The sequence below is a fragment of the Equus caballus genome, chromosome 27 (assembly GCF_041296265.1).
Source record: "Equus caballus isolate H_3958 breed thoroughbred chromosome 27, TB-T2T, whole genome shotgun sequence".
In the NCBI taxonomy this organism is placed as follows: Eukaryota; Metazoa; Chordata; class Mammalia; order Perissodactyla; family Equidae; genus Equus; species Equus caballus.
The window spans coordinates 27,130,667-27,154,586 of NC_091710.1; the positions used below are offsets into that span (position 1 = coordinate 27,130,667).

The 23,920-nt window shown below is 39.1% G+C and overlaps 1 protein-coding gene across 9 annotated transcripts in view; it reads right to left on the reverse strand.

Moving 5' to 3' along the window:
• The window catches only part of UNC5D (unc-5 netrin receptor D), a 490,573-nt gene that overhangs the window by 6,297 nt on the left and 460,356 nt on the right, over positions 1-23,920 (reverse strand). For all 9 annotated transcript variants that reach the window (XM_023630502.2, XM_023630501.2, XM_070253543.1 and 6 more), the window contains 2 exons: positions 20,097-20,261; positions 13,023-13,201 (listed from right to left, as the gene is read on the reverse strand). In XM_023630502.2, coding sequence (XP_023486270.2) covers positions 13,023-13,201; positions 20,097-20,261 — 344 coding nt within the window. The remainder of the gene's footprint in view (positions 1-13,022; positions 13,202-20,096; positions 20,262-23,920) is intronic.

The following is a 23,920-nucleotide window of genomic DNA, read 5'->3' on the forward strand; positions in this document are numbered from 1 at the left end:
TATTACAAGAGGAGTAGCAAGCTCCACTAAGCCAGGTCTGGGGGCAGTCTAGTTTGTGTTCCAACACTCAACTGAAACTATACTTTGGGATGCTACCAATGACCTTCTTATCCTCCAAGTCTTTTCCTAGTTCTCACCTTCCTTGAGTTCTTTGTGTGTGTGTATGTGTGTGTGTGTATGTATGTATTTCCCTCTTGACCATCCCCTTGGAAAGCTCTATTTAATTATCTTATGTGATGATGTAACCATTCCTATTTTTCCAAAATATCTGACCTCTCTTTATCTCAACCTTGGTAAACATAAGTGCTGTCAAGATTTTATCTTTGATTTCTTCTTTTTTCCTTCCTCAGTGGGATCATATACTAAACAGAGTAGTGATCAACTCCAAGTGGACAGTGGCTAAATCTGTACCTCCAGCTTTATAGGTTAAAGTGAGCTAGGGATTGTTAAATGACCTTGGAATTGCTCCAATTAGATATCTCTTCAACTCCTCAAACTCAATGCATCATAAATTTATATAATCCCCATGCTTCTAAATTGGCCCCTGCTCTAACTATAACAAGTATCCCAGTGGTTATGTCTATCCTTCTAATCTCTCACACTAGGACATTTACTTTTGAGTCTTCCGCTTATGTTGTTTCCTTCTTTGACATACTCATCAGCTTCACCCTTCGTCTTCATTCATACTACTTATATTTATTTTAAGCTGTATCATTTTTACGATGTGAATCATAGCAAAACCCTTATGCCTCCAAACTCTCTAATACACTCTGTATTCTATTTTTTCAGTCATCAGGTATCTATTCTACTTGTTTTCAGTGCCTTCCCACGTCTGGCCTCAACCTGGCTATAGCAATATATATACTTTTAATTAGTCTTCTTTGCCCTTTGAGCCATTAAGGCTGACTTAGTTAATACTTTGCTTCTTGCTTTCATTCAGTCTATTCTGCTCACTAGGAATGCCCACTTCCTCACTTTATCCTTTGTTTATCAAGTTCCGACACTCCTATAATGCCTGGTTCAATTCTCATCTCTTCTTTGCTCAAAATGATTTATTTTTTCTCTGAACTCTTTCTATGCTTGTATTTAAATTTTCATGTGAGTAAAATGCTTATATTTTTCATGTCTGTGAGCTTTGCCTTCCCAGTGGGTCTCCAGATATCTGAAGGAGAAGGATAATAGCTAATAATTTTCTGATTCTGCAACAGCACTTATCATAATACTATTACAGATGTGTATTCAATATCCATCAACTGAGTAATTGATTGCCATGAGCTTTTTTCAGATGATATGGGATCTTCAATGAAAACAAAGGGTAACCTTCTGGATAATAACTTTGATATGATGAAGACTAAGACAACACAAAGGATTAAAGGTCACAATTTTTCATAGGTACTTCTACAGCAGGCATAGAAATGTCACCTCTGGTAAAATTCTGATGAGTTGAAAGGATTTTCCAGAATGAACCAAGAACTACCTATTTTGGGGATGGTATTACTTTCCATCACCACTCTTAGTATATGATCATTAAGTAGATGCACATAGCGAAGAGCACTTGGAAGAGAAGGCAAGCTTTTAAGGGCACATTACCATTTACAAGCACCACACACACACATACACAACAACTGTGAGTGAATAAAGTGCTATATTATTCAAAGGTCTTAAGGGACTGTTTAAAGCTAGTCAGTTGCCAAATAACATAAATATCAGGGTACTATATATATTTTTTGTATGTGTGTTTGTGTGTGTGTGAGGAAGATTGGCCCTGAGCTAATGTCTGTTGCCAATATTCCTCTTTTTGCTTGAGAATGATTGTCACTGAGCTAACATCTCTGTCAATCTTCGTCTATTTTATGTGGGGTGCTGCCACAGCATGGCTTGATGAGCAATGCTAGGTGCACACCCAGGATCCAAACCTGCAAACCCTGGGCAGCTGAAGTGAAGCATGTGAATTTAACGACTATGCCACCAGGCCAGCCCCTACATATACTTTTCACTACATATGAATCTTTAATTGAGAAAGGGGGAAGGCCAGCTTAAAAATGTTCTCTAGTTTCTTTTTCTTTTCTCTTCTTTCCTTCTTCCCTTCTACTCCTGGCCTTGGAATCAAATATAGTTACTTATTTCTATAATATTAGAAGTGGCAAAGCAAACCTTGCTTGGGTAGTTGAAGGGACCCTAGTTTCTTTTATCTAAGAACTTTGTTTAGAATATTACTACTTCTTCTTGGTTGTGTGATATTTGTAAGGAAAGTTGCATTATGTCTCTGAGTCTATAAATAAATTGGTATACCCCAACCAACATTCAGGCAGAACACAGACTGTAGGAACAGCTGAGAAAGAGGCAAACTGAGAGACTGGGTCTGAGTGAACTCTGGGTGGGCTGTGTGACAATCTCTTTCCACGTAATTTATGAGAATACTGACCATGGACATACATTTGTTTCTGGCATGGGTAAATAATTCTTTATGCCCTCCACTGTCATTTCAAAAAGGAAAAATGACAGCAAGCACAACAAGAAAATCAGCACAGATTTCTCATCATTTTATTGAGGGTTTATATTTTGTATATTTGCTATTGAGTAGCAGTGAACTAGTGTCCTGTGGGATTGACTGGAATCCTTGTGACCCTATTAACCCCAAAGTTACACTTTATTCTATACCAAGGGTTGACAAACTATTTCTGCAAAGACCAGACAGTAAATATTTTTGACTTTACGAGCCCCATATGGTCTCTAGAGCAGCAACTCCAACTCTGCCATGATAGTGCAAAAGCAGCCATAGACAACACGTAAGTGAATGAGCATGACTGTGTTCCAATAAAACTTTATTTATACACTGAGACTTGAATGTCATGCAGTTTGCGCATATCACACAATATTATTCTCCTGTTGATTTTTTTCCTGACCATTTAAAAATCCTAGCACCGCTCTAGCTCCTGCCTATAGAAAAGCTGGAAGTGGGACAGATTTGGCCTGTAGCCTATAGTGCTAATCCCTGTGCAATGTTGTCTTATAACCCAAACTAGATTTACAGAGGTAGTAGCTACTTGAGAGAAGATTAGACTGGACTTTCTGTTTTGTGTTGCATCTGAAAAGAAGCACTGAGAGTGCCAAAGTAGCTCACTCCCCGAGAGCAACATCTCTTGCCTCAAGCACTCTGAGAGCTTTATCCTCCGTAAATGTTTGGGGATCTTTGATATTTCAAGACATGACAGGATGACCTAGGCATGAAAGCACAGTAACACAAGTTTAGGAGAGGCATAAGAATTATGTTTTGGAGGTCGTGATGAATCTTTGTCCCAACAATATTAAAAATATTCATGAATCCCTGGGGGCTGGGAAGGTGTTCTAAGTCCGCCTGCCTAGAGGAAGCAGAGCAGAGTGTAGAACGACTCTTGCCAGCCACTTGGTCCTGAAAAGTCCTGAAAATGTCCTGATTTGTAGAAAAGGCAGCCAGGGCTAAAGAAAGCTAAGTGATCAAAAGAGGCAGAAATATCACTCTTACTTGGCACAGGTCTCTGAACATATTGTAGCAAGTGAAATGTACTCCCCAAAGCATGTTTCAGATTTATTCTCCGAATTTACACAAGCACACTCAGCATAACACATACAGATCTCAAATTCTCCCTAAGTAGATACATACAGGAGCACATCAGACTTATTAAATATGATACAATCAGCTTTGTGATAAACAGACATCCTACCAAACTGCATTCACCTGTCTACACTAGAAAAATTAATATATAAACGACTCAAAAATCCTGATGCAATAGGCTATTTCTTAAAGATAGCTGAGTTATTTTACTGCTTATACGTGTGCAAATGCATTCTGACTTTTTGGAAATTGGTACACCATTTCGTTATCTCCAGACCACCCTTTTGAAATCATTGTGATTCTAATCTATGTGACCCATTTCTTTTTGTAATAATGCTGGTATGTTTGGATACAGCAGGTAAACCCACACGCAATTTAGGCAACATTGTTAACACTAGAAAATGGAATTCATGGCAATAGTTGATTTTAAGCAATTTCCTGAGTGTCTGAGTTTTTTTTTTTTTTTTTTTATTTTTGGAACGAGAACATTTAGCAAAAGCAGTAGTCTTGAAATTCAAGTGGCTGCCTCAAAATAAAACTTAAGTTTTCTCTTTCTCTTTGAAAAATGTTTAAAGAAGTGAATGTTTATCATGCTGGTCTTGGGTGCTTCCAAATGCTACTTTTTATATACTGAACTTTGGGGAACATTGTGTCATAGCCCTTTTGAATCCTGGTCGACTGAGGTAATTTTGAAAAATAAGATTTTTTTTTTGTGGTGTCATAAAGATGCTGCATACAATGAAGATAATATTATCTACTCTCCGAATTTTAGTAATTTACTTTAGAATCATTCTATGTCTTCAAGTCAATTCATTTGTCCTAAGACCTGTGGACTTGATGACTTTATCTTTTTCTTCAGAAGTCTCACTGAAAGAGAAGAGGTAGACTGTAAAAAACACGCTAACACAGCTGAACAAATTTATCCATGTGAATTTCACTGAGTATTAATGGTTTATTAAATTTAACTTTGTTTTGTTGAGCCCACATGCTTTCTATTCACCTGAGTTCCTGGGGGGGTTGTTTTATTACCAGGATTAATTTCATCTTTCTGAGACTTCCCCATCCCGGCCCCCTATCCCCAATTAAAGTCCCGTGCTTTATGAGGAAGCCAGGGCAGAGTTGGGAACATGAAGCTTTACTTTAGCGATTTCACTAGCTAGACACAGGCCAACTTATAATGGTGTATATGGGTCAAGAATCGAATTTTTATATAGAAGCCCTGTTTCAAAATACATCTTTAACCTGATGACCATGTTAAACTAATAATGGAAATTGGGTTAGACTTGAGGATTTTTGGAAATTGTTATTGGGCCTTCCATTTTCTTTTTTTGGGCACAAAGAGGAGGGGAGAATTCAGGGACCAGGATAAAATTCTGCCATTTAAGGTATTTATATACCTTTGCAACACAGGGTTAAATTTATGAAAAAGAAAAGTGGCTAGGTGTCCATTCAGTACGAATTTAGAGATTTCACCTTTTCTTTAGTGTACTTGAAAGCAGTATTCAAATGCAAATGTCTTAGGGAATAGTAACATGTAAATCCTCAATCAGTTAACAAAGAGATTAGATAACAGTAATGGAGGAAGGCACAGGTCTCTCAGTCTTAGCCCTGGGGAAATGCATAGAAGAGCTACCAAGGGCACATTGAAGTTATAGCTGGAGTCTGCGTGTGGCCAATAAGGGACTCCCTTTCATTCTGAATTCCAGATAACAAAGCTTTTATTTTAATTTCTCAGAACCATGCTACCAGGGGACTGACATACATATTAGCAAGCTGTATGCTCTTCTTGCGACTAAAACTGAGAATAAATTTCCTACTAAAATATGGTAGGGGACCACATTTGAGCTATGGTGTAACACTCTTCTTTTTTTTTTTTCCCTCATCTTCTTCTTCCCAAAGTCCCCCAGTACATAGTTGTACATACTAGTTGTACGTCCTTTTGTTTGTGCTATGTGGGATGCCACCTCATGTTGGCCTGATGAGCGGCATCTGAACCAGTGAAACCCCGGGCCATGGAAGAGGAGCACACGAGCTTAACCACTCTGCCACGGGGCTGACGTGGCGTAACATTCTTAGCACAGAAGACACCTCATACCAGGTCTGTGCCTTAACTTCAGTGGGAATTTAGGATTTCAGCCATCACCTCTGAGTAGAAGGTAGCACTTGCACCTCTAACATGAGGGCAGCAAGTTTGTGTATATTCTACAAACTGTTGCCATTTACATCTAAGTCAACATTTTTTTTGGCCATTAAAAGCATATTTTAAAAATATCTTCTGAGTAGGTTGGAAGTATAAAAAGTGAAAACTAAGCTAAGCTGCCTATAATAAACTGGGAAACATCATTACAAGAATAGTGTACAATCTTACTGAATAGTACCAAATAGGGAATTGAAACATGGTCATAATGAAACAAATATTAATATCCTTGCTATCATCCTAATTGTCTCATTTAATGAAAGCCTCTTATGTGACCAAAACCAACCCCTCTATATGGTTCTTTAAATGCAAATAGAAGAGAAAAGCCATTTATACTGAATAGCAGTAATTGAACAGACTGCAAGCATTTGGCCTGTTCATCAAGCTTTCGTCCCCAAACTTCAGCCTCACTGGGTACTCAATAAACAGCAAAGCAGCTTTCAGGATAAAGCAAGTCAGTGTTTCATTTTTCAAGAATAAGCAAAAGATGTGCATCATGATGTAACCTCTGCATATTGCCCCCTGTGCTTTCAAATGAAAGGAAGCTGGTACGGAGACTCAAAGGGAAAGAATACGGGCAGGTGAAAACAGTGAGGTCCACTCCATCTCATCCTAAGAGTGGTACATTAATTCTTCCAGGTCAAATAATTTGGCAATAAAATTCCCCTCATAGTTTTTCTTTTGTCTATTCCTTATCGGGTTCTTGAAAGGGAATAGCAAGGATTCTTCCTTCTTTGGAAAATATTAAAGCCCCGGGGCCTTCAGGACCCTCTGTGAGTTGCCAGATGAGAACAAAGCCCAACGTAGACCCTGTTTTCAATTCTTCAGTTTCATTTCTGACAGGATAAGCCCATGACAATTTCTCATCTTTGGAAATGAAAGGCAATGAAAACTACAAAATCAAATCTCTACTTTTCTTTGCATTGGGATACATCATGGAAAAACAGGCCTCATTTAAATTAATTTCCCTCTTCAATAACATCGAGGCATTTTCAAGAAACCTGACAGTGAAGTAGGATGACCACCATTTGTTCCAAGAGAAAGGATCACAGTGTTAATCCTGAATGAGGAAGGGTGAAATATTTATATCTCTCCCTTTGCAAAATGCTCAATATAAGTTTCAATAAAACCTCAAATAATTGAAAAGAAATAATTAATCACTTAACGGACACTCTAATGAGTTGGGTAAAATCCTTCCTATAATTTCATTTTCTCAAATTATGATAACATTATAGTCAGGCATACTGAAACGTCAGTTTTTTCAGTCTTTTTGAGACAGCACTTGTGAAGGGCATTATTTAGGCTATAGAGGGCTGTTAGCATGTGCATCTCTTCTGAAAACTACATTAGCTTAAATGAGGGAAACCTATTTCTTCAAAGACTAGCACAAACTCACTCCTTGCCTGGAAGGAACACAACGCCTCTTGTCACCACTTGCTAGAGCTTACAGTTGGGAGCAAGACTTTGGTTCTCTTGGAGGAACATAAAAAGTTGCTTTTCCATATTGCCTTTAGGATGGAAAGCTGCCAGTTACAAAGACTATACAGCTTTTTCATGGCTAAGCTTGGCCCAGGGCTATCTGTTTTAGCTTCGCATTAGTGGGAAGTTTCATGAGTCTTTGACATAAGAGGAAGGAACCCCCACAATCACCACTTTGCTGTGTTAGGACCTCTGGATTCACTCTAAGCGCTCTTCAAATTTCAGACCCTGCCTAAGTCCATTGGGCCAGAACCAGAAAATGTGATTTGGGGTTCATCCTATTTTGCCTCCAAGGACACTAACATAATGCTATCTCCCTATGCGTTAATTCTCCTTAGGAGAATCATGAAGATTGTTTTTTGGGAATGGCAGCCTCACATCCATTTTTATGTTTAAAGATGAGGATGTGTCTTTTAGTCTCTAGCCTGAAGAACCAAGAAAGTTTAGTTTGGTGTAATCACAGTAAATCCCCAAACACAGGAATGAACGTACCTAGTCTCAGTGATCACTGAGTGGCCATCCTTAGTGGTCTGCTTGTGATGCAGGCATTCTGTATGTATTTTGTGTTCATCTTCTTCCCTCTCTTTCCTCCTCCCTTCTTCCTTCACCCCAAAAGAAAGCTGGCACTGAGACTGTTCCACTTCTAGTGAATTCTCAACAGTTATTCAGAGATAGATTAACAAGCTGCCTTGCGACCTTCCTCTGTCCTTTCCCACTGCCCTCTGGCCATTTCATTGTTCCTATGCATCCAATTAAGAGGGTGGACAGAAGGAATGACAGGATATGACCTCAACATGAGAAGATTCTGCTTCTCATTAGAGGTTCTGTTAGAAAATTTGATGGAAAAACAAGTTATTATAGCACTGCTTATCAGCCATGAAGTTTGAAGAATTTCATTTGTTCATGATTTCTCCACCATCACCCACAAACACCAACATGTGAAATATGTTTGAACTATTTAAACCAGCTGACCAATAAGAAATACGTTCCTCTGACAGTGCTTACAAATTTTCAAACAAATATATGATTATGAAAAAACTGTTAATAAGCCGTAATTTATCTGTTACTTTCCATCTTGGAATCCTTTCTTTCATTTCAGCTGCTTCCCCTCTATTTATCCTCCCATATCTCATGCACTTTATGCAGCATCTGTTGCCATAGCAGCTTGGTCAAGCTGGCTACATTTCCACAAGGTTTCTGGAATATGAAAATCATGAGGCCTTAAAGAAGAATGAGCTAATAGTAGAATTTCAGGTACTGCCTAAGACCTGAAAGAAAAGACAGGAACCCTCCATAATGTCAGTCATGTAACCTGTTTTCTTTTGAGACAAACTTTCAAAATCCTTTGATGCTGTTCACATCGATTCTATTTATTAGAAAGCGAGTTTTTAAGTTCAAGTATACTATCCAATGAAAAAGATCATGTTATCCAATCAAGAAAAATTTATTGAACTTCTCCTAAAAGTAGATGGCCCTATCTAGGTTTTTTTAACTGTAATCAAAAAATTAAAAAGTGTCATAAAAATATAAAATGCTATGGGGCCAGCCCAGTGGTGCAGTGGTTAAGTTCGCATGTTCCACTTTGGTGGCCCACGGTTTGCTGGTTTGGATCCCGGGTGTGGACCTATGCACCACTTGTCAAGCCATGCTGTGGCAGGCATCCCACATATAAAGTAGAGGAAAATGGGCGTGGATGTTAACTCAGGGCCAATCTTCCTCAGCAAAAAAAGAGGAGGATTGGCAGCATATGTTAGCTAAGGGCTAATCTTCCTCAAAAAAATTAATTAATTAATTAATTAAAAAACAAAATAAGATGCTATGGAAGTTTACATGTGGAAGAATACTTCTAGCTGAAGCAGTTAGTTTCTAATATTATTTAATTTATTTAGTCCTCAGCAATGTTACCTACCAACTACTCCTATGCAATCAATTCTTTATTTCTCAGCCCTACCCACCTACCAGTCACTTGTGGCAAAGAGCATTGAAGTGGAGAGTTATTGTAGCTGAATTTATAGAATAAATGTGCAATCTCAGCTTTAAAATACTGCAAGTATGGACTCTGAGTAACAGTCACAATTTGCGCACAAAATCTATAATTGCAACTATCTATGACATTCTTTGCTAGGCTGCGTAGCTTATTTAGCATGATCCATATGCTGGGCAAGTTGCAAGGCCACCTGTATTGCTGCCTCAGAACACACATCACTGACATTTCTCCTATTCTCATCAATTGCTAAGACTTTAACTTTATATTCCACGTCTTTTCTCTCCTATTCAGACCTAAGAAGAAATTTGTTTGGCAAAAAGGCAGATTATCATCAGTGATATTTGCATTTACCAAAAGGAGGGTTAGAGAGATTTTTCACTGGCAACAAAATAAAAACAAACGCTTCCCTCCACTCCCTTTGAAAACTCTTCCTTTGTGATTTAAGAGCTGTTGCTTTGCTAGCTTTTAACACTTTTAGAAACTGAAAGGAGGGAAGAGTCAGGTAAATGTGCTGTCACAAGATCAAGGTAGGTGAATTCTCTCCTAGAAAGATGGACTGTATGCCTTGTGATCCCAGAGATGATAACTCAAGCTGTGGAGCAGCTTTCTTACCCAATAATGTTGGCATATTCACAACATCAGATTTCTGTGTTTTAACACACATTGGAGGTCAGTTCCATATTATGGTATTTGTAACCATAAGAGACCCAGACCTGTGATTTGGGATGACACAATAGGAAGTTGTGACAAATTACATCTGAAAATTCCCTTCATCTCTGTCACACGTGTTTCTTCCCATGTGGGAGAAGATATATTTTTTGCTATAGTAATGAGAACATAAAAGGTACCTGACAATTTTTTCAAAATGGGAATGAGAATTAGCTAACCTGATATGAGGTGGTTTTCAGTAGTCTTTCTTCTATTCTGATTCTCTGAATATCTTGGTGGCCATCTCTGCTGGAAGCACACCAGCCTGCAGAAAAAGACCTTATCCTGTGTCCCTTCCTCTCAACGTCTTGGATGCAGAGCTGGATGAGAAGATTCAGCTCCAGATGTTACTCTGACTGAAGCAACAGATCCTATGGAAGTTCTGCTAAAACAGGGCGGAATCATCTAAATGAGGGGTCAGCAAACTATGTATTGTAGGCCAAATATGGATTGTTGCCTGTTTCTGTAAATACGGTTTATTGGAACATATTGCCTATTTATGTATTTTCTCTGGCTGCTTTCACACTACAGAAGCAGAGCTGAATAGCTGCTGAGTAGCTACAACAGATACCATATGGCCGAAACTAGTTACTGCCTGGTTCTTTAATAGAAAAAACTTTGCTTATTCCTAATTTAAATCATTTTTATTCCACGGTTAGACAACTTTTGGAGAGTTAAGGTAGAGAATAAAAAGGAAGGAAGAAAATGCCTTTCACTGAAGTTGAACATGTTAGCTCAATAAGGTTTAAAGATAGAAGTAGATTACATGCATTCACACTATTCTAATTTGCTATCAATTGTGAAAATTTCAAAGAGTAAAATTTACTGAAAGTAGACATTTTCAGGACACTGTTTGAAGCTTTCAATAGAGTAGGTTGTTTGAATTTCTTATGTCAAGGAAATTTAGGCTTTCCTGGACAAGAGGTCTGAGTCTTAGGGAGAAACAAAATCAAGGAAACAAACAGCGCACCAAGTGCTGGCGTTCTATGACCCAGGACCCTGGAGGGGGCAGTGTGCTCCCGTGTGGCTTATTGCTTACTGCTCATTAGAGCCCGCACACAAAAGGTGGTTAACCTTAACCTCCCAGTTTGAGATGCATTTTCCCTACCATGTAAGGTCAGAAACTGATGACGATCGTAGGAGACGATCACTGAAGTTCTTACATATACTTTCAATGGAGAAACAAATGGAATAAGGTGGGAACACACACATACTCATTCAGCAAATTAATGACTGCATCCATGGTACATAGAGATTTTATGGCAATTATTTTCTTGTAAATAGTTAATTATAAATCATAAATTCTTATAGCCAGAATGGATTAGAGAGTTAAGGTAGTTTGAATTCTATGAATCGCATTTGTGAAAAAAGAAACACAGGGATGGCAAGTGATGTGTTGGGGCAGACTGGCATCGGTTGTAGAAACACAGGGATGGCAAGTGATGTGTTGGGGCAGACTGGCATCGGTTGTAGAAACACAGGGATGGCAAGTGATGTGTTGGGGCAGACTGGCATCGGTTGTAGAAACACAGGGATGGCAAGTGATGTGTTGGGGCAGACTGGCATCGGTTGTAGAAACACAGGGATGGCAAGAGATGTGTTGGGGCAGACTGGCATCGGTTGTAGAAACACAGGGATGGCAAGTGATGTGTTGGGGCAGACTGGCATCGGTTAGAACCAGAGATGCCTTGCAGGTCTTTCAAGTGCTTGCCCATTGCTCTTTTTCTTTTTTTTCTTTAAGCAGATTCTGTTCTTTTGGTTAGTTTTCCATTCTTGTTCCCATATTGCTCAGAAAGTGACCTTGACATAGTCATGGCGTTCATGGATTTATAAACAAGATACCTCATCCTTTGCCAAAGTTGCTGGGAGATAGTAAACATGATTTTTTTTCCCTGTACATTCATACATTTTTGTACTCTTTCATTTTCAATATATGCCTTTTCCAGAGTGCATCTATTCTTTTCAGGCCTGTCTGTCTCTGTAAATTCCTTTTTCTCTTGCAGCAATGCCTCCTTCTCTTGATTTTCCTCTCTAAGCCTGACTGCTTTCTTGTTGGGCTTTTCGTGCTTGGATTCTGAATCCCTTTTGAAACAGGGAGCAGCATTCTATCCTTTCTTGGCAGACATCTACCTCCCTTTCAGAAAAGAAAGAGTCAGGTAGGATGTCTGTGAAAATAAAGAACAAAAAATGGAAATGACAGAGCAAGACACACAGTAAGAAAATAAGGCTTTGCTCAAAAGTACCAAAGGAAAAGGAAATAAAATGATTCTGGCAAAACTTGTTCTCTTTTCTCTTCATTCTGGGGCATGCGGGTGGGTTAGGGAGAGAGGAGAGGAGAGACTATTTGTCAATGCCTTCTCCCTGCTGGTTATCCCTCAAGCTGAGCCAGAACCTGCCTGCTCCATCAGTGTTACTCTGGATAGCATCAGGCCTGCTTTCTTCATCTAAAGTAATAAAACCCATTATGAGTCTCTCTATTCTACTCTCAACTCAACCACAATGTTAGCACAGAAACGAGTGGTGTGTGTTTAAGCAGCAGATTCGTTCACGATGCCTACTTTAATGCCCTCTGCTTTCAGACCTGAGAGTTATCATCCTCAAACTTCCTTTCTTTATATGGAGGCACGCACTTTTGCAGGCTGAGAAAACGCATTAAGGGTTAAATAATGCTTAAGTCTACCCAAAGGTAGGGAGGAGGTGTAAGAAACTTGCTTCTCTGTTTCTGTGTCACTGGCTCAAGACTGTCCTGGGACCCCTCACAAGAACCAAGGTGACATCTTCTAACCCCCATTTGGGTGGCCTGATCAGCAAACCTAGAGGGGGGCCAAGATCAAAGTAGAGCTTTTCCATAAGGCAGAATGGGGTGGCAGGAAATGCCACACACAGTGCCATTTTCTTGCTCTTTTCCCACTTACCTAGCTGGACCTCACATGAAATAGAGCCAGAGGAATCCATAAAGCTATCAGGGCCTGGAAACCACATGGATACGCCCAACCCAAGTTATTTTTCAAAGACTAAAAGAGTCAAATCATCTTTCAGAAGTTGCCCCCAATTACCTGTTGATGCTGTTTTTCTGTGCTAACATCTGCCAGTCCTTGCCTTTGGCGTTGGGGGTATCAAATGTAGCACAAATTCGCTGTCTGATGGAGTAGGGAATTTTGAAAGCTTTCGGGCCAGTCTGTGCAGGGAAAGTGCTGTCCTCTTGTGCAAAGAAAGTGATAGTTTCTCTTTCACTCTGTAAACAAAATAAGGAAAGCATGATCAGATCCTAGTGAAAGCATTACTGATCAACCCTTTTATTTTTCAAGAAAATCTGTGTTAACATACATGCACAAAATGCTTGCTTGTTGTGATGGACTCAATAAAATATATTGACAAGTTTCCCTCTCTTCTAAAATAGTAAACAACTTCTCTAGTAGCCAAGTAAATCGTGTACTAGAGATTTAAAACAGCCTCTTTCACTCAGGGGAGCCACAATTGTCAGCTTCTTACATCCAAGGAGAAGTCAGGTGAGAGCAGAATTAGACCTTGATTTTTTTAACATTCAGGAATAAATCTTGAATCAGTAGGAAGAAGCTACCAAATGACATATTTCAGGTCAGTGTAAGGAAAGACCCTCTTATAGAGCTAACCAAAGATGAATGGGCTGATCAAAGGAGGCTGGCTGGGAAGCCATTTGTTAGGAGAGCTGTAAAAGGCAACTGATCCCATATTGATCATCTTAAAGTTTGTGTTTCCCCTAGTCCTAAAGTTGTGAGATTCTATAATAAATATTTTGGTCTTGTTTCAGAATTAAATTGCTCTGGTAAAATATGGGCCAGCCATGAGCCAGTGATGAGATCTAGACCAGCCTGGGGAGTGGTGCAGGCTGGAAAGCTTCTGCCTGCTGTGTGCCCACTCTGCTTCTGATTTAGAGCTGTCCAATGAGAACACGCTATTCCAGTACATCACAGCAATTAGATCACCAGATCCAACATGAAATCACACAAAAATTGTGTGCGGTTGCTGATGAGTGTGAGTGGTTGCTGATAAGTCTATGTGGACAAATGGAATTTTAAGGCCTGGAAAGTATTTGAATCACTCCCAGGATTATGATACATTACATGATGAAATAGATTCTGCAGATGTAATTAAGGTCGTTAATCGGTTGACTATGAATTGACCATGGGAAAGATTTTCCTGGGTGGGCTTGACCTAATCAAGTGGCCCTTACAAGAAAGAAGAGGCAACTCTTATCTGGAGGTATCTATCCTGCTGGTCTGGAAGAAAGCCAACAGCCATGTTGTGACTGCCTACAGGGGAAGACATGTGGCTAGACCTGACAGTGGCCCCTGTTCAACAGCCAACAAGAGAATGGGGACTTCAGTCCTATAGCTGCAGGGACTGAATTCTGTCAACAATCCAAATAAGCTTGGAAAATGACTCTGAGCTCCAAATGAGAACTCTGAGCTCCAGGTGTCCCTGGCCACCACCATTTGATTTAGCCTGTGAGATCCTGATCAGAGAACCCACGTATGCCATGAATGGACTTCTGATCTACAAAAAATGTGAGACAATAAATGAGTGTCATTTTATGCTACTAAATTTGTGTTAATTTGTTAGGTAGCAAAGGAAAATTAATACAAACGGAAATAAAAGCATCAAATGTGAGATCAAGTTTAGGGACTAGTTAGGATTGTTTAAAACTCAAGAAGACATCTTGCGTGTTAGGAACATGTCATGCTGTGCCAAACTTTAAGTACATGCCCTTCCTGAACTGCCCTGTGTTCCTGCCCTGATGCTTTTTCTGATCTTTACACATCTTCCTGCCGTGGGCCCCACAGCCATGGTGGTCCTTCTTGGCTAGTGCCTGGCCTCACACAGCTGTAAACCTTCAGACTCAGTGAGTCTTATATCTTCAAAAATCAATTAACTAAGGAAACTGGTTCATGCAGAGACCTTATTAATGACTGATAATGTGTTTTGGCTTTCTGTAACCATTTAACACAGTTACTTTTGAGGTCTGTATTTGGAAACACAATGTCTTAACCTGGCATTTCTAAAAAGAGATCTCAAGATGCTCCAAGAAAGAGCAGTCCCATGGTAAGACATATTTGAGAAATGCTGTATATTATAACTTCTTGGAAATTCAAAGTGCACGTTATCATATTAAATAGATTCTATTTACTGGTTTTTGTTCTATTCCTGGAACACTATAGAACAGTGCTCACCAAAGTTCTTCCAGTATTTGAGGTTATCATGGAGTAATAGAAAAAGCATGGTTTTCAGAGTCAGAAAGACCTTGCTTTGGAGTATGAGTTTATCATTTCTCAGCCTTCATTTCCTAACCAGTCTTTTGGCTTTTTTTTTATAGACTCCACAGAGGTTATGAAATTTGGTAAAAGTCACCCAAGTGGTTTGTGAAGTAGCAGAAACTGGAATTCTGATATCCTAATACCTATACCAGGACTCATTTCACTGTGCTGCCCTGCTTCAACACAAGTATCAAAGATCTGCAGAGCAGGGTGTTTAAGGATCATGTTCTCTGAGTGATATTAGCATTATGCTTCAGGAATTAATTGTAGGAAGGGCTTCATGGAGGGGTCATGGGAGGCTATTGATTTACTAGAAATTGAGTAGATAGTGGTTATTTCAGGCAGAGTGGACAATTCTTTTCTGATATATTGGATGGTTATAAAATAAACCAACTCAGTCTTCTTACTGCATAAAATAGGTTATAAGATATGTCGTTTTTTATCATGGTTTGCAAAATTTCTTCTAGCCTTTAAAAATGCAAATTAAGTAAGAATAGTTTCCTTAAATATTTCCTGACTCAAAGCAGGATAATGTCCTTAAAAAGGATGGTAGAAATGAGAGAGAAAAAAAGGAACTCTATGCAAGATAACAGGGTAGTTGTCATTGTAAAATGGCACCAAAGGGTGTCAACCTGAGCAAAAGTGGCTTGCCAATGAAACTGAGACCACTGAAAGTATCCTCGTCAGGAATTACAGTAGACAGAGAATTGGCTTCTGGAAGCCCTCATGGCATCTATGAATTGACTAATTTGACCAGGTTCTGTCTTTGCTGTTTGCAGAAGAAAGACCATCTTGATATATAACATCTTCAGAAAAAGGTGGACAGAGTTGTATGACTTTGAAGGTGAATAAAATGTCATAAGAGACTGACTCTAAAAATAAGTATACTTTCTATTTACTACACTTTAGTAAGCGGGCCTCTATTTCCCTCATAAAGTTCCCAAATTTAAATATTTTCCATGCATAAGGATGACACTTTATGTAACATTTACGATGCATTCTAAAAGACATCTGGGCCAAGTAATAAGAATCCTGTAGATACACCACATTTTCGGATTGTTTAAATTAAATATGCAGAAGAACAGTAGATTTTCATGCTCTGCACATCTGAGATAAGCAGCTGCTACCTGGTTAGTTTAGGAGCTGTAAATCAGTGAGAAATTCCAAATATTCTGTCTATTTTGTAACAGACAAATCATCCCCCAACTTGACCACTTTTTGAAGAAAGATAAGAGGATTGCTTAAAGGAAAAATTGTAACATGCAAGATTCTCATTTAATTCATTCCAACAAAAATTAGATTCTTCAACAATACTACATTAATGAGGAATGATGAAATAAATTACTTGGAGATTCTTCCCTTCTCTTCAATATTAGCAAAGTTATTTTGCTTCAGTCCATGATTTTTAGATTGACGATACTGTTATTTTATAGAGTATCAATTGGCAATAATTGCTGGGTAATTCAGTTGGTTTAAATTTAAAGGGAACTAACTTACTTCTAAAGATTGACATACTAATGGCCACAGGACAGAACACACATATTTGAAAAATCATCGAGATAAGAAACATGAACAGATATGATGGATGCGAGGTTGAACATAACCAAATGCCTTCAATGAGGAAGATCACAGCACTGATTTAGATATTTAAAACCAATATTATTTTATATATATATATAATATACATACATATGTATGTCTTTTACCTCTCATGGTTCCATTGTTAAATTTATGAAATAGTGACACTAAGACAGTCCATTAAAGCCAGGTAGGGAGTAGGAACTCTCAGTCTGAAAATGCAGGGAATTTTTTTGGGAGGTGGTGGAGGTGGAGATATTAAAAAAAGATATTTGAAAGACATCAATCAAAAGCTTCAAGAGTTTTAGTTCTTTATTGTTATTTTATTTTTAATCAATGAAACCCTATTATTAACTTATTAAAACCACCAATGCAGTCTCTTCCAGCCTAGTGGCCATGAAGTATGATGCACTTTACTAATTGCTCTAATATCCCTAACTCACTCATTAATATGGTCTCTTGTCTAAAATCTATCCTGCCTCCTTCCCAGGTAATCCCAGTTTCCCAGCATTTTCTGTTTCTTCACTTTTTCTTGAACCATCTCCCCTGAAAATCAAGTCATTTTTAGGGAGAAGAGGATTTTTGTTCACCAGATGTATGCTTTTCCCAGGAGTGAGACAGTCTCAGGGTTGGAAGGACATTGAGTGATCATTCAATCGAGACATCCCTTTGCAAGAAGATCTACATGAAGGAAATCTCTTCTATTCTTGAAGATCTAGAGAATGAGCGTTTATTCTAGCCAATCACATCTCATCCTTCTGCAGTCTTGAGGAAGAACTCCCCAATTTTCATAGACTTTCAAAATCAAAGACAAAATTGCTAGTGCTGAGTTCATCACTAGTCCCTAAGCCCCCAAGCAGAAGGCTTATATTATGGACAAGGCCTACAATTAGGACTGATAAATTAGACCTCCTTGACTGTGATCCTGAGGTAGTATAGTATGGAAATCCAGACTTTGATCTTGAAGTCAGATATCTCAGTGGGAAACTCTGACTACCCATCTTATTAGCTCTATGATCTTGGACAAGAACATTGACCTCTTTGAACTGTTATATCATGTAAAATTATGATAGTATAACACTAATCCACAGAGTTGTGATGGTTATATGTGAAAGCACATGAAATGGTACCTGAAATACAGTGGTTTTCAAAAATTATTTTCTTCTGACATAGAAAATGGTAACAAATCAGATTTGCCTAAGAAATACAGTTTATTACAAAGAGATGGAGATGCACTGGGTCAAATTCCAGGAGTAACACTTTAAGCAATTAATAAAATGATCCTTACAGGATTAAAAGGGTTAATAAAGCTTCTAAAAGGCAGTTGGCTCCAAATTGGATGACTGTAGCCCAACATTGAATATCTAAATATTATTCTGATACTTGCCTCCTTTTATCAAGAGATACTGTGATGTCATCTTCTTAAGGCATTTCAAAGTGATTGTAAACTTTGTGAAGCATCAGAAAAGGAATTGGAGAGTAAAGGATAAGATTATGTTTATTAACTCATTTTCCTTCTACGCAATTCAAGAATTTATGTAAGCAAGAGGCAAAGGTACCAGGATGTATCAACTCTGTCACATTCCTCTTACAGAAGTATCCTATAACAGCAGAAGTATGATCCTCAATATCTGAGCACCTTAAAATACAAAAACTTTTGAAAGCTGGAATTCTTTTGACCTGTTAACGGATATTTGGGGCAATTTGCATCAGAGGCGTCTTCATGTTCTGTCTTTTCATGCTTTCTTTGGAATACCAGCCCTTTTTGGATTTTCCTTTTGTTTTTATTTTAAAACTTTCTTAAATTTTTATTTTACTTTGAAATGTATTGTGTTAAATATGCCATGACTGTTCAAGAAAGAGACTCTAAAAATATGCTTCCCTAGGTTTCTGGATCTACCTCCCCCATCAAAACTACCTTAGCGCATAATGCTAATTGGCAATAATGAGGGCAAATACTGTATAAACATGTCAGTTAAGACAGCTATCAATTTTGAGGCACAATCCTTTGGAAAGCCATCCACTCTTTAGAAAAACTATTTGGGGAATTAGCAATACTCATTTTGCATAAACAATGAATTGAAATGAGAATGGAGGGAAGTGATAATGCTATAAGGCTGCAAGTTTTCAAAGAAAAAAAACCCTGAAGTTGAGTTGTATGGATACAAAATGTGTTAAACCTTCTGCCAAGCCAGAAAGAATAAATATATATTGTTTATATATTTGTACATAAATATGTGCATATGTATGTGTATGTATGTCTCTTGTCTAGAATGTATCCTGTCTTATTCCCAGGTAATACATATATACATACACACACATATATATTCTACAGGTGAATGATAAAATATGTGTTTTTCTAATCTAGCCAGGGATTACCACAGAATTACTAACCAAAAGCATCACATGTCCCACTGATTCTACTCCTCAGCTACTCTCTTCCTCTTACCTCAAATAACCATTCAGGAGGGAATGCCACTGTCAATTCTATAAGCTCAAATACAGAACCCTGAAGTCATTTAGTGGTTTAGGGCAAATCAGAGCCATGGCAGAGATCAGGTGTCTTTTTGCAAAAGTTCTCAAGTGCATTCTCCTTTGACACCCATTCTAACTCTGCCCTTCAATAGTGATATGACCTGGGACAAGGTCATTTTCCTTTTTCCAATTCCATTTCCTTACATGTGGAATGAGATTAATATCTACTCTATCTTATGTTATTGTATAGACAAATCTAGGTTTAATGGAAATGGGGATGTGCAGAATGCTGGGTCTGGATGGTATGAGAAATTGTAAGACAAAAAGGAGCCAAGGTCCTGAATATGAAATAACATGTACGAGCAACTGACTTCTGGAAAACTAGTCTGAAGCAGCAGAAAAACAGCCCAATGGTGACCTTGTGTCTCTTTATGGTATGTGTCTCAATTGTACCATCAGCCAGTAATAAATCTCAGCTGATATTGCAAGCCTACGAGGGACTAGTAGATTGTGATTTTGTGTATAAAAAGCCCTGTACCAGTTCCTTCCTCAAAGTTCTGTCCACAGAGCCAAAACTCTGATGGGTTGAGTTCCCCTGCCCAATGATAAGCTGAGTACAATCTTCATGCTGAGAAAAGTTTATTTTCCTTTATCAATAATGAGGATTAAGAGTTAGTGCCTTTTGAAGCTGTTTCAGAACTTGTATAGCACGACTGAGATAGGTATACTGTTCTTCTTATCCTTTAGAAATAGGGTCAAGCGGCCCATGGACAAAGGACTCACCTCTAGGATTGATGTCTGCACTTGGAGGATCTGTTCATGGCCTTTGAGCTGCCGGATGCAGATTTTGCAGGACAGCTGGGTGGTGGTGGGCGTGTAGCGCTCCAGGGAGAAGGCACAGTGCAGGGGCTGCCGGTTACTGCACCACACGCGGGAGAATGGGACTTCCTGCAGGGCAGACGGGGGAGAGAAGAGGGGTATGGTGTGCAGAGCCCAGCTGAGATGAGCAAAGAACACGAGAGACTGAATAGCAATTATGATGATGATGACGATGATCGCAGCAAAGATAACTGCCTAAGTGATGTTGGTGGAATTGTTGTAGAAATAATGTTCCAGCATTATGCCAAGCAGCACAAACATAATTAATGTCAATTCCTGTTGATAATATTTGAATTCCAAAACCACAATGCGAGAGCTCAGATTTCACTTGGTGACACACACAATTAGAAAGAATACTATCAAAAATTAATCATCATGTTTTCCCACTAAAAAAATATTCTTTAGAAGACTCCTATGGTCCATCCTTCTACCTAAGCCTGAGTATCTTCTCACTTAAATGAAAATTATGCTAAAGAACTGACTAACCAGAACTTATCCTCAGACCACAAACTCATGCAGGATTGGATAAACAGAACACAATATTGCTAATGTATCCAGCATAAAAATATTATTGCAAAATCACATATATATACATGCATCCCAGAAAGAGACACAAACACACAGGGCCTCCCCAGCGTAGTCTAGTTTACCAACTCCTTATTCATTTAATTCATCCATTCCACAATTATGTGTACGGTGCCTGCTAATGACCAGACACTGTATCAGATAAACAGTAAGAAAAATAAGAAATTAGGTTTGGTCCCCACTCTCAAGCGACTTACAGACAATTGAGTGGCAAAAGTAATTTTTACCGAATGGGGGGGGAAATTATAAGATCTTTACAGATCACCCTTTTCCTCAATACTAGCCATGCTTGGCACGAATTGGACTGTGCTCAGGCACATGGCTTTACAATCATGTGAAGCAGAGGTCAGTCATTGATATTCTTTCATCTACTAAAAAGTCTCTGCTTCCTACTCAAATCAGGCTGGGGTCCTTGGCAATGGCCATGTATACCCAACCTGTAGTAACCTTCATCCTCACTTTTTTCTCCTTTTTGTATCTCATTAATGTGCTCTTATACCTGTTGGTATAAACATAATTTTCTCCAGTACTAAGAACGAAGGGTGGCAAAAGATGTTTCAAGTCTGGAAGTTTGATACTCTGAAGTGTGACTGGTGATGAAGCCAGCATGTGTTGTAAGTCCAAGGGCCGTGATTAAAGTTCAGTCTAGTCACTTTGAGGAACTATAAGATACCTAGATATTCCTGAGCATGCTTGTTTGTCTCCTAAATTTCTCTATAGGAAGTCTCACAGATCCTGATTTGGGATCCTTCCTGAGAAGACCAACCAGGAGGGATAGATTTTAGATTGTTGCACCCTTGAAGAGAGGAGAGCCAGCTTTAGGGAGTACGAGAGAACAAAAGCATTAACCTCTACCACACATCCCAGCAATGCACGTGAGAGCTTTGTGTTTTTGTTTTAGGTGTTTGTTCTTAATCCTGAATCAAGGGAAAGGCAGTGAACCTTTGTCTCTAGAGGTAGAGACAAGGACTCAGAGAAGTCTATATGTGTGACACTTTGCAGCATATTTCATTGACTTTATTCCTGTGCAAATTGTGGGCCATTAGTATACCACACTATCTTTGCCATTCTCAGGTCTCCCCAAATGACAGGTGCTGGAAGTCTGAAAACTACATTTCACAGACTCTTGCCAGCAGGGAGTTCACATTTTCACTCTGCCGATGAAAGGCATTTGTGCTAGACTTGGAAGGTAGAAGAGGAGTGGAAACTATCACTGCTCCTCAAATACCAGCAAGATGACAGGACAGGTGAGGTTTGCAGGGGCTTCAGGACGTTCCCCTGAGAACCATCTGCTTCAGTGCTATTATGTTTCTCTGCAATTCCTGAACTTTCTGGTTTTCTATATCATTAGTGGCTTTCTCTGACTCTGGCTCTACGAGGCTTTCGTAGGGTTCTGTGAGCACATAAATCCCTCGATTAAACTTCTCCCTGGTTGAAATATCTTGAGTGGTTGCTGTTTTCTTGACCAGTACAATTCTCTAATGGAACTCCAGTGGATTTGAAGTTCTCTTAGATAACCTCTAAAATGAGCAGGACAACAACAAGAGGTGCCACCTCTGGGTTCCACAGAGTGGCTGTTGTCTAGGGGAATGGCTGGGAGCTAATGTTCACTAAGGAAGCTCTTGACTAGGGCACAACTTGCATATACCACTAGCAAGACAGCAGGGGTCCATTTAATGGTACCTCTTTCCCACTGTCTTCTTATACAGAGAGTTTTACTCGCAATCTCTTCTCTTTCCCTCCTGGTAGTAGACATTGCAGCAGAGGGCATTTCTGATCAGTGCAGCCTCCTAGCAACCTTTAGAGGAAGTCATTTTCTTTCTTTCTTTTTTTTGTTTGCTGAGGCAGATTCACCCTGAGCTAACATCTGTTGCCAGTCTTCCTCTGTTTTGTATGTGGGTAGCCACCACAGCATAGCTGCCAACAAATGGTATAGGTTCATGTCCAGGAACTGAACCTGGGCTGCTGAAGTGGAGCACACCTAACTTAACCACTAGGCCACAGGGCCGTCCCCTAAAGGAAGTCATTTTCCCTAGAACACTCAAAGATGACTTTTCAACTGCACCAAATTCTACACCAGATAAAATAAATAATATGTGTTTACAAGTTCTGCCATTTCTCCTTGTTGCCCAGTCTCACTCTTTTCATGCTCCTCCTGAGCCTTCTTTGGTTTTGTAAGGCATAAGTAACCTCTATTTCACATCTCTTCCTGAAACACTTCTCTTTCTGCCTATTCAACTCTTCAAGGTCCCGTGTGCTCACATATGCCCAATTGCCATCTCTCTGTGGAGGACTCCAATAGTTACATCTCTGATATTTATCTCATTATCATTAATCACTAGCATTATACCTCTAATCACTATAAATCATTTTATTTGGCCTTTATTTTCTCTGATAACTCTACCTTATGAAAACTGATTATCAGCACCTCTCTCTCTCCCTCATTGTCATTCTTCTCCAATTTTCCTCTCTCCATTAATGATCCTCTTCTCTCACCTCATTATAGCTAACTGTAGTAACCTATTCACCAATCTTCCTGCCTCACTCTCTACTACACAGAGCTAATGAGGGGGTTAGGACTTGAGTGGAGAGGGAAACAAAGCAGTTGATTGGTATTCTTCAGGGAATAGCATTATGGTCTCTCTTTTACCTCTAATCATGAGTAGGGGACACAGACCACCTGGGAACCGTGCTTTCAACACAAGATCCCTTTGTTCGGGGGACCAGAATGGCGCCCTGATGCCTGCCATGTTAAACACAGTCCCTGCGTGGCCTTCAAAGGCTTCCATCATCTATTTCCCCATCCCTATTCTCTCCATTCTCAAATAAACTCTCTTCTCTAAACCAGTGGATTTTTATAGAGTTACTTTGCACCATCTCTTTCAATGAAAGTAACTATAACATAGAGCTCTGTGGTTAATAGGTACTTTTGGCTAACTAATGAGATTTTGCCTAACTAAACTTAGGAGGTTTTTGTTTTCTAAAACTGAAACTTGAGTCATTACAGTGTAATATCAGTGCCTAGACTTCAAGGATAGACGGAGCTGAATTCAAGTTTTGGCTCTTAAACAAATCTGCATTTTTTGCTGTGAATTTGAATCTGTGGTAATACTCACCTTCCTAAAAAGTAGGACTGACCATTT